At 38.0% G+C, this 15,363-nt stretch overlaps 2 protein-coding genes across 2 annotated transcripts in view; one reads left to right on the top strand and one right to left on the bottom strand.

Moving 5' to 3' along the window:
* Positions 1–5,500: 5,500 nt before the first annotated feature.
* Positions 5,501–11,164, bottom strand: LOC134655890 (inner centromere protein A-like). The gene is made up of 3 exons (XM_063511389.1): positions 7,923–11,164; positions 6,741–6,944; positions 5,501–5,741 (listed from the first exon to the last, which is right to left on the bottom strand). The coding sequence occupies exons 1-3, from the start codon at positions 10,989–10,991 to the stop codon at positions 5,661–5,663; spliced, it is 3,354 nt and encodes a 1,117-aa protein (XP_063367459.1). The 5' UTR covers positions 10,992–11,164; the 3' UTR covers positions 5,501–5,660.
* Positions 11,165–12,361: 1,197 nt separating this feature from the next.
* Positions 12,362–15,363, top strand: part of LOC134655746 (chromosome-associated kinesin KIF4) — a 37,430-nt gene continuing 34,428 nt past the window's right edge. The window contains exons 1-3 of the mRNA XM_063511212.1: positions 12,362–12,749; positions 13,737–13,838; positions 14,572–14,763. Of these exons, the coding sequence (XP_063367282.1) occupies positions 12,506–12,749; positions 13,737–13,838; positions 14,572–14,763 (538 nt within the window). The 5' untranslated portion in view covers positions 12,362–12,505. The remainder of the gene's footprint in view (positions 12,750–13,736; positions 13,839–14,571; positions 14,764–15,363) is intronic.

The following is a 15,363-nucleotide window of genomic DNA, read 5'->3' as shown; positions in this document are numbered from 1 at the left end:
TTATGTACTTAATGCCATTGTAAACCAAACAAAGGAAGCGAGCGGACGACCTTCTCAATCAATTTATAATAAGTGTTGACTTGTTACGCGCCAAACAAACTCTCCGATCGAACTCAAAGTCTAACAGCAAACAATATCATCATAGTATTTGTACTGAAACAACAAATTTGTAGCTAGCTTTAAATGCAAGCTTAACAGGCCAGCACACACTCGACGTGTGTACAAAGACAATATGTAGGAGACTACTAAGATCTTAAGCAACGCGATAAAATGAATCTCCGTTGCGACTGATACCTACGGCCCAAATCAAACAGTCAGCGCCATTTTGTTTCCACCTAAACCGAAGAAAACTCGACCTAAACAGACTAAACTTTAGATTTAAAGTGGAACAGCAGTAATCGCCAGTAGAAACATCGGAAATTAAGGGAGGACTAGACGCGAGTCTGTTTGCCGTTGAACGTCCCAGGACGAAGTTACAAATATTTGACGTGTCAATTTTGTGAATGTTGACCGAGAATTGTGGTTAATATTCCTGACCCGGACAACCTGGCTGCCGGTAATTAAATGACTCAAATATTCTATCTGTTAATTTATTAAGTCGCGAGCTGGGACGGGGATATTAGCTATACAAATTAATGGCGGGCTTGAACATTGGAAGATACACCAATCCATTTACGTAAGTAGCTCGCGCCTGCTACGCGCGGTTCTCGACAGATATGACTTCCATTCCAACATCCACATTCCAGGAACTGACTGATGCGTCTGTATTTTGTTATATTTGTTTACTAGGTACTTCCACTTAGTGTGATGCCGCAACAGTTGCGTTAAACGTCCTTAATACAAATGTAGATACACCACCTGTCTTCTCGAATTCTTTCAGATACTAATCGTACGGCGCGGTTTCTCCTTTGGTACGAAAAAGCTTCTGTAGTCGTTTAGATGAAATAGGATATGTAGGACTATGTGTAAGATTTAAATATGCACTATACCACACCTTACATCAAAGGGTCTGGCACTATTCAGACAACCATAACATTGTCCCAACTTGTTACCGCATATTGCTCCGCGCTATTTATTTTCAAGTGGCAACACCGTGAAAACAAAAAACACTACACTTCGGCAATTGTTTTCATTGACAACAATGCCGTGTTACAGTAAGTGGGAGCACTCACTTTCGCGACTCAGGCATCTGAGTAGGGGCCCTCAGTATTTTCATTGTATGCTTTTAATTTTGAGTGCGCGAACTAGCTCGCTCTCCGGGGAGGAATGTTTGCGAGGGTAATATTTGCTTCCGCTGTATAATTCAGCTGGCCGCCATATTTGCCAAAGAGCAATCATTTTAATATCGTCAGGCATCACATTAGGGTCGGATACGTTCTTCCACCGGTGGATTACTTTTTGCAATTTTAATTATGGCTTTTCTTCGTTCTCGTGGTGTTTTAATGTGGAATAGAGACTAGGGTAAGGTTTTCTAATTGAATTCAATGCGTTGGTTGACTGTCTATGGTGGCCATTATTACTTAAGAGTTAAATAGCTTAAGCATTTCGTTCTTAAGAAGACCAATAAGATCGTATGACGTACGGCATAGGTACGGTCCAAGTACGGTCATAAAAGATGCAGTGGGTGTCACTTTTCTTGAAACTGACTGTAGGTAAGTATATTAGATAGTTATGACTGTAGTGTCTTTAACTATAAAACTAATATGCCATACATTTTCAACGCAAGGAGCAAATGTGCATTCCATACTACCTATTTCCTGTAGGCAGTGTTCTATAGTTATAAAAATACAGTTAGGAATCCTGAAGACAAGGCAAAGAAATTATAGGACAACATACTTTAGTGCTTGTTAAGTAGGTAGACAGGTAAGTCCAGTAACTAATTTGAAGTTTCAATGCGTCAGTAGTTAATAGGTACTTTTGGGACCAAACGCACCTCCATCCACTCTTCAGTCGGAATGCCGCATAGGTAAGTACTTGCAACAACACTCGGCAAAAACAATAGTTTATCCCGTTTTCACGGCCCCATGGGTTTATTTTTACCTCCTGCCTACAACGCCATCTGTCGACTGGAGCTAACACTAAAACTAAACACACAGCGCCTCCTAGTTAAATATGTACTCAATGTGTTAAAATCAGTTCTAGAACTATAATTATATTTTGTATAAAACAATTAAAAATGTATCCGTTAACCTGTTCGACGCCGTGTCAAACACAAAAGCTGTCTCTCAGACGCCACGTCATCGAAGTGTCAAAACTGAAATTGAACTTTATGCATATGCACCTATAGGTCTAATGTTGCTCTGTGGTCTATGACCGATTAATACGTCTTTGGCGTTGGTCCTGCGGTGCGTATATATCGGTCATTGGCGTCCAAAAGGTTAACAATGAATTTTATGTTACGACGTGTTTGGCGGGGAAACTAAAAGCAATAGACGAACCTTGACAATAACTTTCTTAGGGTGGTATTCCACCTGTCCAATATGTGTTTTGTCTCACATTTTGCTTGAGAGAGAGAGAGTGACGCCATGAAATTGGACAAACATATTAGACAGATGGAGTACCACCCTTACTCTGAATTCACATCCCAAGACTATTTTTATGTTTATCGCTATTATCTCAACACAAGCAAATAATTAAAACATATGTTATACTCCTGAAACTATAAAACTTTTGTTAAACAACTTTTAAAAATTATGAATCTCTTTAGACTTCCTCTTTTTCATACAATAGTTATTTGTACAACAAGAGATCAAAGTTTGATATTTCTTCGAGTGCTTATTTTGAGTCCCGTGCAAGCGAAAGATTCTATACTAATAATCTAATTTAGAATCTTGAGCGTAGTAAGGGACTCAAAAGCGCACGAGATGTAAATAACTTTGATCTCGTGTAGTTCACAAAACTTTTCACCTCAGCAGTGAGAACATATTAGATAACCCGAAAAATGTATTCCTTCTTCATCACTTACCTCTATTCACTCATGTTTTCTTAAGATATACCAACAATTAAGTTTTCACCTCAGCTGAGGTGAAAAATAAATATTGTCTTCAATGTACGCGGACATCAGTGTGTTTGACATTCCCTGTCGCGCTTTAAACAACAAAATTTGCAATACATTGCGTCTTAGAATAAACTTTAAAGTGTAATAAAAATCAAAAAAGTTATATATAAAAGTGGCTGAACAAATGTTGGTCAGTTTGAGGAGTACAGCCTACAGTTTAATTTATTGCTCCTGTTACAGGAGACACCCTGTATATGTTTATCCAATTGTACTAACTACATATAATAACAGGCATTTTGGATTATTAAATATTTATTTAATAAAAAAGTACAGGTACAGTTATTGGTCCCTGCAGGCAAAATCATCCTACACCAAGATTAAATATTAGACATATTAAGTAGTATTTTAAATGAGGTATCAAAATTACTTATTGTCAAACAGTGTTCATAGTATCAAATGCATACACATGGTATACTGAAATTAAAATTTGAATAAATCTTTATACGTTAATTATTTAAATTATATGAGTTAAAACATTGACAATTCGTCACATTATCACTAGGTACATAGTATAAAACAAAGTCGCTTTCCTGTCTGTCTGTAAATTAGATCTTAGATCTTTAAAACTACGCAACGGATTATGATGCGGTTTTTTTTTTAATAGATAGAGTGATTCAAGAGGAAGGTTTATGTATAATTTGTTAACCCGTGCGAAGCCGGGGCGGGTCGCTAGTTATTAAATATGACATGCTTCGCGCCAATAGATAGGAGGCTTCTGTGCTGCCCCCTACAGTTCATTTACGCTCCCTACACAGCGCCATTTTCTTCAACTAACAAACTAGGCGATACTTTTTCTTATACTTTATACATCTTAACATAATCAATCAATGAATCAATGCTAAATAGTAATGTTAAAAACACTATGCCCGGCATTTTTAATAAAATCAAATTATAATATCAACATTCGCGATATTAAAGTGTCATTCTATGGAACTTGCTAACTATGTAAACAAAAGTCACTAGTAAATTGACATTCAGAGACAATTTTAATATGGCGGTTTGTTTACATAGTTAGCAAGTTCTATAGAATGACACTTTAAAATAAAGATCAATACAGATTAATGTCAACTTAATTGAGATTGCCACTTAAAACTTCAAAATCTCACATCACACATAAATATAATCAGTAATCACACACACAACTTATATTAGATTTCACTTTAAAAAAAACTTACTTTTATACTTACTTTTATTTTAAATGCATAATTGCCTCGAGTATGGTTATTTTTTTAAGGTGTCCCTGTTACTTAAGAGTTGTTCATAATTCATAACACTTAGATATCTTTAAAAAACGAGCTGTAGGTACAGTCGCCATCAGATATATCGGAACGGCCGAGGTGTTCACAATACCATAGAGAAAAAAATACATAAGAGTGCTCACTCCATACATCAGTTCAGACTATTAATTTCAGTGTCTACATCTAGCATCGAGTAACAGAACTATCAGTACTGCTACTTGACAATAGATGTAGCACCGACCGGAAAGTCTTATCTCAACAGCATAAGACTTTCCGGTCGGTGGCGACATCTATTGTCAAGTAGCAGTACTGATAGTTCCGCTACTCGATGCTAGATGCTAATAGTCTTTTTGGTACTAAAACTGATGTATGGAGTGAGCACTCTATGTATTTTTTTCTCTATGACAATACCTGAACACGCACTCTAACGCCCTGACAATAGAGGCGTGTTTAGATATTTGTGAGCGCCTTAGCCGCCCCGATATATGTGATGGCGACTGTACACATACGTAAGCTGAACGATATATAAAATGATGTAAATGTTACGTATGTTTATCGAAATAAAATGGTATATTTTTGGATCATGTTTGCTTTATAAAAAAAAAGAATATGCATATTTGAACGGATAAAATATGACCTCACAGAAGTTGACTTCGCTAAATTTACAAGATTTCTAGTCCCCACACCACACCGCTTATATGACTTTAGTAAAACTAAAAATATTATACTTAATCTGTAAAAAAAAAACACGTTGTCATATAGGTAAAAATAAAATTGTGACGAATCTCCTACTCGTAAATGGCAAATATTAAATATGGCCACACTAAGATAAATCTCTTGATTATTTATAAACCAAAAACTAAATCATGTCATGATAAACTTATTAGACTAATTTATACATAAGAGTCAGAACGGTTAATGTCCACTTTAATTAACACGCGAATAAACTTCTTATTTCTGAAACAATAAAGAGTAGAATGGCGTCTGATTCTCAACTATAAAAGTACTTAAACTAAGAGTATCTCGAGTGCGTTTAGTTAACAAAGTCAAAGTGTAGCCAACGCATACTGTGATTAACGTGATATACTTTAAATAAAAATAGAATACAGCTGTAAAACAGCGAGATTAGTGTTATTACTATTCTTCTCAAAACATAGAGATAATCTTTTAAAAAAATGGTATGGCTTTGTTACGCTTTACTCTTACTCTAATAAGCCTGTGGTAATCTTCAGTTTAACCAAACAGACATAAAAATAGTCAAAAGCAATGAAAAGGATACATTCTCCATTGAATTTCAACCTATTTTCATTGTTCTTGCATTAAACTTAGAAGACTGCTACATGATTTCATTGATATTTTCAGATTTACTCAACGACCAAGTCAAACTCTTCAATATCTTCGCACATAGAGTTGAAACTTGCTGCCCAGGCGTCCACCTCCGCTTTCTGAAATAAAGAAAGTCTTATAAGAATTCTGTGAGTCAAACGGCTAACGGTATAATCGGTAACACCATATAGTCCATAAAAATAACCGGCCAAGTGCGAGTCGGACTCGCGCACGGAGGGTTCCGCACCATCAACAAAAAATAGAGCAAAAAAAAAACGTGTTTGTTGTATGAGAGCCCCCCTTAAATATTTATTTTATTTTATTTTTAGTATTTGTTGTTATAGGGTGTTGTGAAAATTTCAACTGTCTAGCTATCGCGGTTCATGAGATACAGCCTGGTGACAGACGGACGGACGGACGGATGGACAGCGAAGGGTACGGAACCCTAAAAAACAATAGTAATTCGTCGAAGCCCTCTATAGACAGGGTAATCGTGCGTCGCACGCTGCGCTCGCGCCGCCGCCCAGAATTGCCAATGCAGATTCAATAGGGAGTAATACTGCAATGTTTTGCCGCCAGAGTGCAGCACTAGTGATTTAAGTATACCATAGAGTAACTTATTGGCAATGTGCGAAGTCGGTGGAGGGGGAAGTGGCGCTGATCGTCACAAACACAGGTAATCTTATGGAATGTCCGATATTAGTATACTAGCGGCAGCCGCTTGAACTAATTATACTCCATAAGATTTAACGTGGAAAGTCCGACAAAATGAGGGCAGCACCAGTCGTGTACGTAGCGAATACACAATGTACCTTAAACTGTTTTTTGACAAGTTTTCACAGACAATAAAATATGACATTGATACATCAAGGCAGTTTCTTTACAAAGGGCCTACCCGGGACACGCGAAATCGAAACTCAGCCATCTGCCTCTGTCGCTCGAATATGCAAGAGTGATAGAGGTGAGAGAACAAAATTTTGACTCTCGTTTGAGGTAGACCCTTAGATTGTGACTTGTTGTGGGAGTGGCGCCCCCTACGAAGACTTTCGCGTAATATTCCCCTATTCAATTCAATTTGTTGCAGAAAAGTCTAACATAATGAATAACTTGAAACATACCTCTTTCTTTGACAGCACCTGTTTCTTAGTTTTCTTCTTCTTAGTGGCTTTCTTGGGTTTGACCTGCGGCAGATGGAAGCTCAGGTCTTCAAGGTTGTCGGGTTCATCATCACTGGACTGGTTGCGAGCTTCGGTCTCAGATGAGCTGTCGGATGTGTTTTGGAATGCCACCTTTCTGGCCTTGCCATAGCTTTTGCGGGTTGGCTGGAAATTAGAGAAAGATGAGGTTAGATTCGTGGAGGTAGGTATAAATAATAAATAAATAATATTAGGACAATTTTACACAAACCACCTAGCCCTACAGTAAGCTCAATAAGGCTTGTTGTCGGTACTAGACGACGATAAATATAATACATAGGAATATATAAAGACAAAGCGCTAGCCTAGCGGAAGCGCTGGTGGCCTAGCGGTAAGAGCGTGCGACTTGCAATCCGGAGGTCGCGGGTTCGAACCCCGGCTCGTACCAATGAGTTTTTCGGAACTTATGTACGAAATATCATTTGATATTTACCAGTCGCTTTTCGGTGAAGGAAAACATCGTGAGGAAACCGGACTAATCCCAATACGGGCCTAGTTTACCCTCTGGGTTGGACGGTCAGACGCCAGTCGCTTTCGTAAAAACTAGTGCCCACGCCAATTACTGGGATTAATTGCCAAGCGGACCCAAAGCCTTATCCGTAGAAAACATCCATAATGCAGGAACAAATATTTGTGATAAACACAAATAAATGAATTCGAATCCTACATAGGCAAGGTCACTACCAACCGACTAGGGCCTAGTCACTAGGCTAAGAGGCTGAGATGAGGTATAGGCAAATGATTCTTTTGAAGAAGCTTAAATAAACATTCAAATCAAATGAGAAAATTTTTCTGTGGGCCCTAGTAATGAGGGATAACAGGAAAACATCATCATCAGAACCAGACTCGCCATTCTCATACTATAGTTGGTCAAAGAAATTTGTCAGTCAGTAAGAACCAGGAAAACTATACTAATTTACTTTTGGGTGCTGGTACTAGTGTAAGACAAAGATAGTATGATTCTCTGTCTGTTTGAAATGAGACAGTCCTTTGACAAACTATAAATGCATCATGGGCCTCTGAGGAAACAGCGTCAACTAAAACCTATAGCCCTCCAACCTATACGTGTTTAACTTGATTATAAAAAAATAAGATTATCTTTACCTTCAAATGATGAATTAACTCAATGTCTTCAAATAAATGCACTGATTGGCTATCATCTTCCAAGCCATCAGCCATCTCAACATTTGTAACCTCAGCATCTCCCTGCTTATCCAGCAATACCGGTGCATCAGCGGCAGACTTCATGTGATCATAGATCTTCTCTACTGCCTCTGAGCTTGGGGGAAGCTTAGCTTTCATTGCAGCGGGTAATTCAGCCCTCATAGGTCCCGTTTGCTTATTTATTTCTTTGAGCACAGCTCCTGATCGAGACCTGAGGCTTCGTAATCTGTTATTATTAACTTTTACTGGTGAAACATTCTCTTGGTCCTGGTTTCCGCTGTCATCAAAACCGAATAGTGTATTCTCATTGTCTTTACGAGGTAGTTTTGCTGGAGTGGGATTATTATCAACATTATTTTTACGTTTCTGTGGTTTGTTGTCACAAATTTCATTTTCTGCACTGTTGTTGGAAGCCCCGGATGTTTCTTTCCTTGGTGTGGCAACACTTCTTGATGTTATATTAGGCATATCAAATAATGAATTAGCTTTTGTAGGTGTGGCTGAGGCTCCCCTCTTCTTTCTATTAGATTGCTTCTCAACAACTTCTTTGATAAATGAAATTATGCTTGTTTGCTTTAATTTAGGAGCGTCATCTTCTATTTCTGGTAAAGCCATATTAGATTCTGTAACCATGTTAGTATAAACATGTTTCTTCTTGCTGTCATCAAAATGGTTGACAAAAGAGCTTTCTAAAGCGGGAGTCATGTCTGGTTTCACATATGTGTTTGCCTGCCATTTAATGGGTAGACTTTCAAATTCAATACGCCATGGTGTTGCAGTTGGGTTCTTTGATGCATTCATACTACTATTCGCGACGGGTTGGTCATCAAAAAAGCTTAAATCATTACGTAAATTTAGAGGATCATCAGGCCTAATGTACTCTGAGTTTGTATTGGATGGACAACTTTCTGGCTCTGGTTCCATTCTGTGAGGAGAGTTCACTGGAGAGTAGTTAATTTCATGATCCATGGAAGCATCAAAATCAGCAGCTATGTCTTCAACCCTGTATGAAACATGTTTAGTGGACACATTACTTCTTACGGATGTATTTTGGGCTGGATCAGGGTGTATCTCGGCAACTGTGCTGATGACTATTGACGATGGGTTAGGTGCTGCTGTTTCGTTACTTGCTTGTTGCATAACATTACCTGGTTGCACAGTATTTGAGATTTTAGTGGCTGTTTCACTCTCCGGATTTTGTTTAGAAACAACATTTTTCAAGTCTGTCAAAGCTCTTGCCTTGTTTTTCTCAGAATCAGGGTGTATCTCGGCAACTGTGCTGATGACTGTTGAAGATGGGTTAGGAGCAGAGACTACTGTTTTGTTACTTGCTTGTTGCATAACATTATTACCTGTTTGCACACTATTAGAGGTTTTTGTGGCTGTTTGACTGTCTGGTTTTTGTTTGGTAACTACATTTTTCAAGTCTGTCAAAGCTCTTGCCTTGTTTTTCTCATAATCAGGGTGTATCTCGGCAACTGTGCTGATGACTGTTGAAGATGGGTTAGGAGCAGAGACTGTTGTTTTGTTATTTGCTGGTTGCATAACATTATTACCTGGTTGCACACTATTAGAGGTTTTTGTGGCTGTTTGACTGTCTGGTTTTTGTTTGGTAACTACATTTTTCAAGTCTGTCAAAGCTCTTGCCTTGTTTTGCTCATAATCAGGGTGTATCTCGGCAACTGTGCTGATGACTGTTGAAGATGGGTTAGGAGCAGAGACTACTGTTTTGTTACTTGCTTGTTGCGTACCTGAGTGCACACTATTTGTGGTTTTTGTGGCCGTTTGACTGTCTGGTTTTTGTTTGGTAACTACATTTTTCAAGTCTGCCAAAGCTCTTGCGATGTTTTTCTCATAATTGTTGTTATAGACTCTCGTCTTTGGTTTGGTCGGTTTTCTAGTAGTAACTTTCTTCCTTTTCTTCTTTTGAGGTGCAGGTTCTTCAGAGGGGTCAAATGTGAATTCATAAATGTCTTGTTCACCATTTTTCGATTTTTTCTCTTCTAGAATTCTAAATGAAGAATTCGCTTTTAAAATTTTCCTGCGTTCAGTATTTGTTGATTTCTTTTCAGGACTCTCTACTTTTGGACTTAGGGTATCCTCTTTATATTTGACAGGGTTTCTCAGCCGTCTTACCCTTTCTTGTTTCTGATTTAAGTTTGTATCTATGTTGTTCTTCACAACTTCACTTAATTTCTTTTGTACAAGTTTTTTCCGAGTGACCTTAGTTTTCTGTGGTGTAACTTTGTTGGGTATTTGATTTTGAGGACTTTTTTGAGGTGTCACTTTCCGTGAGGTAGCTTTTTCTGATGAAGTATTTTGTGATGATGCTTTCTGCAATGTACCTTTTCTTGGTGAAACTCTTCGTGGCATTATTTGTAATGGTGCATTTTCAATTTTTTGTTGTTGGGATTGTTTCTGTTTGCCAACAACCGCTTTTCTAACATCTTTAGGCTTCTCATGTGCTTTAGACACCAGTGGTGTGCTAGTATGACAATGAGTTGGAACAAACTTGTTAGGACTTGAGTTTTCATCAAATTTAGATGGTAGCCTGCTGACTCTCTTCGGTCTATTTGCAAGCAGACTGTTATCTAGTACTGTAGTTGGCGTTTTGAATGGCGATTCTACATTCACGGTGCTTTTAACAGGGGTTTTTTTAAGTGACTTGGTAGGAGAAACTGCATTTTCTTTACTGTTAGACAGTTTGTTTAACACTTCGTTTTCAACATATCTAGGTGGCAGACGCCTATTTCTACGTGGTCTGTTTTCGTCATTAGTAACCGGAACTGTTGCACTAGGTTTTCGTATTGGTTTGCTCGACGTCTTGATAACCTTTTTTACAGGCTCTGGACTAGTATTCTCATCTGAAGCAGAGTTCGTTTTGTCCGCCAAAGGTTTACGTGCCGGTTTTGTGACTTGCCCTGTGTTTTTCGCCTTATTTTTGAGCAGGTTGTCTACATTTTCTTTGGACGCTTTTGGCGCTCTGACTGTGCGGGTCCTAGCAGGCATTATGCCGGAATACACATTTCACTGGTAAAAAGATAACTTTAAACTGTTGTAATCTATTATTATTTCACTGCTGCATAAAATTACAATTTTTTAACTCAACAACAAGTGGTTTTGATGATTTAAAACATAATCGTAAACAATTATCTCACGATTTTCGCTCGTTTTTCTAACTTTTGACATATTGGAACATCACATCACCACAGAGTATACATACTTTTTCAAATCCGTATAAAGTTGGCAGTACCTGTCAGCCGTAGATATAGTTGGTCAAACCAAATTGGCAGTAAATAAGAACAAAAAAAACCATACTCATCCTTTTCTTTTGAGTGCTAGTACTAGTGTTAGACAAAGCTAGTATGATTATCTCTGTCTATGTTTGAAATGAGACAGTCCAGACAGACAGTATTTTCATATGCTACATGTAAGGCTAGCTTTACATTTTATTTGTTATTGTGGTACTATTGGTACTAAAACACAACAAATCTATTCCCCAACAGATGGCGCTGTTTGACATTAAGCGCATCGCATACGCTTATGGCAACATATGTTTCAAAAATGACGTCGGTTTGATCTAGGGTTGCCAACCGTACTATATTATATAGTATTGTACTATATTTTGGCTCTCTGTACTATATATTTTTGGAAAAATATATAGTACGCTAAAATACTATATTTCCGATTAAACGTATTTGGTGTCTCTGACCATAGGGCTTTAAATCCAGGGCTTGATTTTACTCGCTAAACTGAGCTACTTTTACTGTGGGACAAACCCTAAAATCGGGGAAATTTTTTTGCCTTTTCCATAGAAAACGTCGACATCTGATCAGCTAAACTGTATGAAAAAGTAAAAATTTTTTTTAGAGATTTCGGGGTTGGTGCCATAATAAAAGTAGCTCAGTTTAGCGGGTAGAATCAAGCCCTGGATTTAAAGCCCCATGGTCAGAGACCCCCTGTATTACACTGATGTATAGTATTTTATCTAAAAGTACTATATTTTTTTGAAATGTACTATATTTTTGATGCCTTATTCTGGAAAATACTATATTCCACCAAAAAATAGTTGGCAACCCTAGTTTGATCTCAAATCAGATCAGTCCAACCGTTGTGCCTTTGAAAATTATTCATGTTCTCGAGTGATGTGGATGTGTCTAATTTGTGTTTATTATTTCTAAGGTGACCTAAAATTAAGCTTATATAGGGTAAGGAGACTTATGCATATGAATTTGATATGAATTCACTAGAAAACAGTTCATTTTTATAGCAATACTTTTTGGTGTAACCTTCGCAATTCTTTCACATTAAACCTATTTTTTATATTATCAGCAAAGCGAACTTGTATACATTATGTTCTTCAACCTTATTACAGATATATAGCGTCACTGGTTGGCATAAAATACTTACTGGTGTAAGCTATCCGCTTATAAACATTGACATACCAACAAAGGATTTCTGACCATCCATGACCGCATTTGCGGTATAACTTGGTTTGTTCGTCAATCTGAACCGAAAATAACATGGTTGACAGGGAAAATAGCAAAGGGACGATAGATACGGTCCAGGTGGCCCTTCGTATTAGGCCTTTGATGCAACAGGAGACTGACAGGGGCTGTGAAGAATGTATAGAAGCTGTGCCCGGCGGCAACCAAGTTCAAATCAAAGACCTGGCGTTTACGTATAACTATGTCTTTCCACAACACATAACACAGCAAGAGTTTTATGATACAGCAGTGAAAGGGCTCATTTCGAGACTGTTTCAAGGTAATAATTATTTTTATCTGTACGTATGTTTTTTTGTACCTGATTGAATAAACCGGACAAGTGCGAGTCAGACTCGCCCACCGAGGATTCCGTACTTTTTAGTATTTATTGTTATAGTGGCAACAAATACATAATCAGTGAAATCTGTGTCTAGCTATCACGGTTCATGAGATACAGCCTGGTGAATGACAGACGGACAGTGGAGTCCCTTTGGGTACGGAACCCTAAAAACCTAAGCTGATTTCAGTTTCTTTAATATTTTGTAAACCTTATCAACTTTGGATAAGGCTTCTCTTTGTATAATTTTTTTAACACTTTCAGTGCCCGGAACCCGCTTGTTGGATTCATTTTGTATTGGAAATGGCAACGAAAGTGTTAAACTGTAGTGACCTCAATGTATGTTCAAATTATTAGTAGGCCTTCAAGCTTCTGAGTTTATCATTATTAATTTGGAAGCATTTGGCGTGTGTATGAGGTGTGAGCAGTGCAGTTACACAGGGCTCTTGCAGTAGCCTCACATTACAACCGGCACCTTCTTGCAACTTCAATGAGATTACCTAAACTTGACACCTTTGCTGTAGCAATGACCCCACTAAAGTTGTTTTTGATGCACATGCTTATCACGGCATATAAAATAAAAAACCGGCCAAGTGCGAGTCGGACTCGCGCAAACAAGCAAACGGTAAAAAAGTAATGGTCACCCATCCAAGTACTGACCCTGCCCGACGTTGCTTAACTTCAGTCAAAAATCACGTTTGTTGTATGGGAGCCCCACTTAAATCTTTATTTTATTCTGTTTTTAGTATTTGTTGTTATAGCGGCAACAGAAATACATCATCTGTGAAAATTTCAACTATCTAGCTATCACAGTTCGTGAGATACAGCCTGGTGACAGACAGACGGACGGACGGACAGCGGAGTCTTAGTAATAGGGTCCCGTTTTTACCCTTTGGGTACGGAACCCTAAAACAGTCATTTTTATTTCAGGTTACAATGTTACCATATTGGCTTATGGACAGACTGGGTCAGGAAAGACTTACACAATGGGCACAAATTATTCAGGCTCTGATGGAGACTACACTAAACTAGGTAATGTAATTTAGCCATTATTCATATTATAAACATTGAAATGATATGTTCTGTCTAGGATTATTGCTTTAATGCAGCGGTCGGCAACCTTTTAGCAGCCAAGGGCCACATAGTAGTTAATGAAGTGGCCGCGGGCCGCACTTTGTTAATGTTTATGACTTTATCTTAACATTGTCGCTTGTCAATATTACACATAAAATAACCAGGGAGGCTCGCGGGCCGCAAGTGATAGGTTCACGGGCCGCATGCGGCCAGCGTGCCGCAGGTTGCCGACCGCTGCTTTAATGCAAGATCTAATATGTAAAAAGTTAAGGTATGAATTATTAGGGTCTCCCCACAACCATTGACGTGGAATCAGCAATAGCCTATAGAAAAAAGCTTTATAAGTCTATGCAATAAGAGAGAAAAAGACATCGTCAGGCGTGAACCGATCCGAATGACGTCTTTTTCGCTTTTATTGCGAGGACACAAAGCTTTTTTCTAGCACCCTTTGCTGATTCCACCTATGTGGGGAGACCCTTAATTTAATCCTTTCTTCAGTTCTAAGTTTTTAGGCAACTTAAGGCCAATTTGATCTATACGTCTAGCAAGAATGTTAAAGCAGCTAGGAGTTCTCCGAAAGGGTTCCAATCAGAGTTCAACATCATGTTTAAAAATTTGGTATAGATTGTTATATATGTCTGTGTTAAGAAAATATAATGTATAAATCTACTACATCGTCATATGTCTACAGGTGTAATCCCGCAGGCAGTAGCAGACATATTTGACTTCATAGAAACCCATGAAGACCAATTCATCTTCAAAGTGAATGTTTCGTTCATGGAACTGTATCAGGAGCAGTGCTATGACCTCCTCTCAGGGAAAGAGAGGGGACACTCTATAATTGAGATTAGGGAGGACATCAATAAGGGAGTTATTTTGCCAGGTTTGTATGAAAATTTATTTATTTATTTATTTTTATTTTTCAGGAGTACCAACAGCTACAAAAACATTATACAGATTTAGGTAACAATACAAAGCCAATTACAGGTACTCACAGATAAAAATGGAATAAACAATATATCAAACTTTGCGCGCAATTTCACACAATGCTATCACGTTTTATACATTTCAAAAAAAAAAATATTTTCCAAAAGAACAATAATAATTGTATTCAACTCAAAACTTATCATTATCAAGGATATAGAACTGTTAACAATACTGACAGTAAAAATACAGGGCACGTAAATACTTAAGCTTAGCTGATATCATACTCATACTCATTTATTTATAATATTATTACATATTACACGTCACAATTTTATTTACATAAGATATAGAAGCTACAGGAATCATACTCAAGGAGACGTGGCTCACTCCGCGATTTCGTCGCTTCGCTACAAGTACCTACAAGTACATGCGGCCCACACCAATTTTGGTGTTTAGCCATAGTAGTTACCGCGCTCCGCTACGGAATGGACGCCTGCTCGCGCTTGCGCCACCTAGCGGTCATATCTGTCGTAATAGACGCGTTTTGTTAGAGAGT

This window comes from Cydia amplana, chromosome 17, assembly GCF_948474715.1.
Source record: "Cydia amplana chromosome 17, ilCydAmpl1.1, whole genome shotgun sequence".
Lineage (NCBI taxonomy): Eukaryota > Metazoa > Arthropoda > Insecta > Lepidoptera > Tortricidae > Cydia > Cydia amplana.
This window is presented reverse-complemented; position numbering and strand designations above follow the sequence as displayed.

Excerpts from the sequence above, each read along its gene's own strand:
- LOC134655890 (XM_063511389.1), bottom strand. The coding sequence starts at position 10,991 with ATGCCTGCTAGGACCCGCACAGTCAGAGCGCCAAAAGCGTCCAAAGAA. Across the intron at positions 6,945-7,922 it reads AGTTAATTCATCATTTGAAG|CCAACCCGCAAAAGCTATGG; the intron begins GTAAAGATAATC and ends TCTAATTTCCAG. Across the intron at positions 5,742-6,740 it reads AGGTGCTGTCAAAGAAAGAG|AAAGCGGAGGTGGACGCCTG; the intron begins GTATGTTTCAAG and ends TCTTTATTTCAG.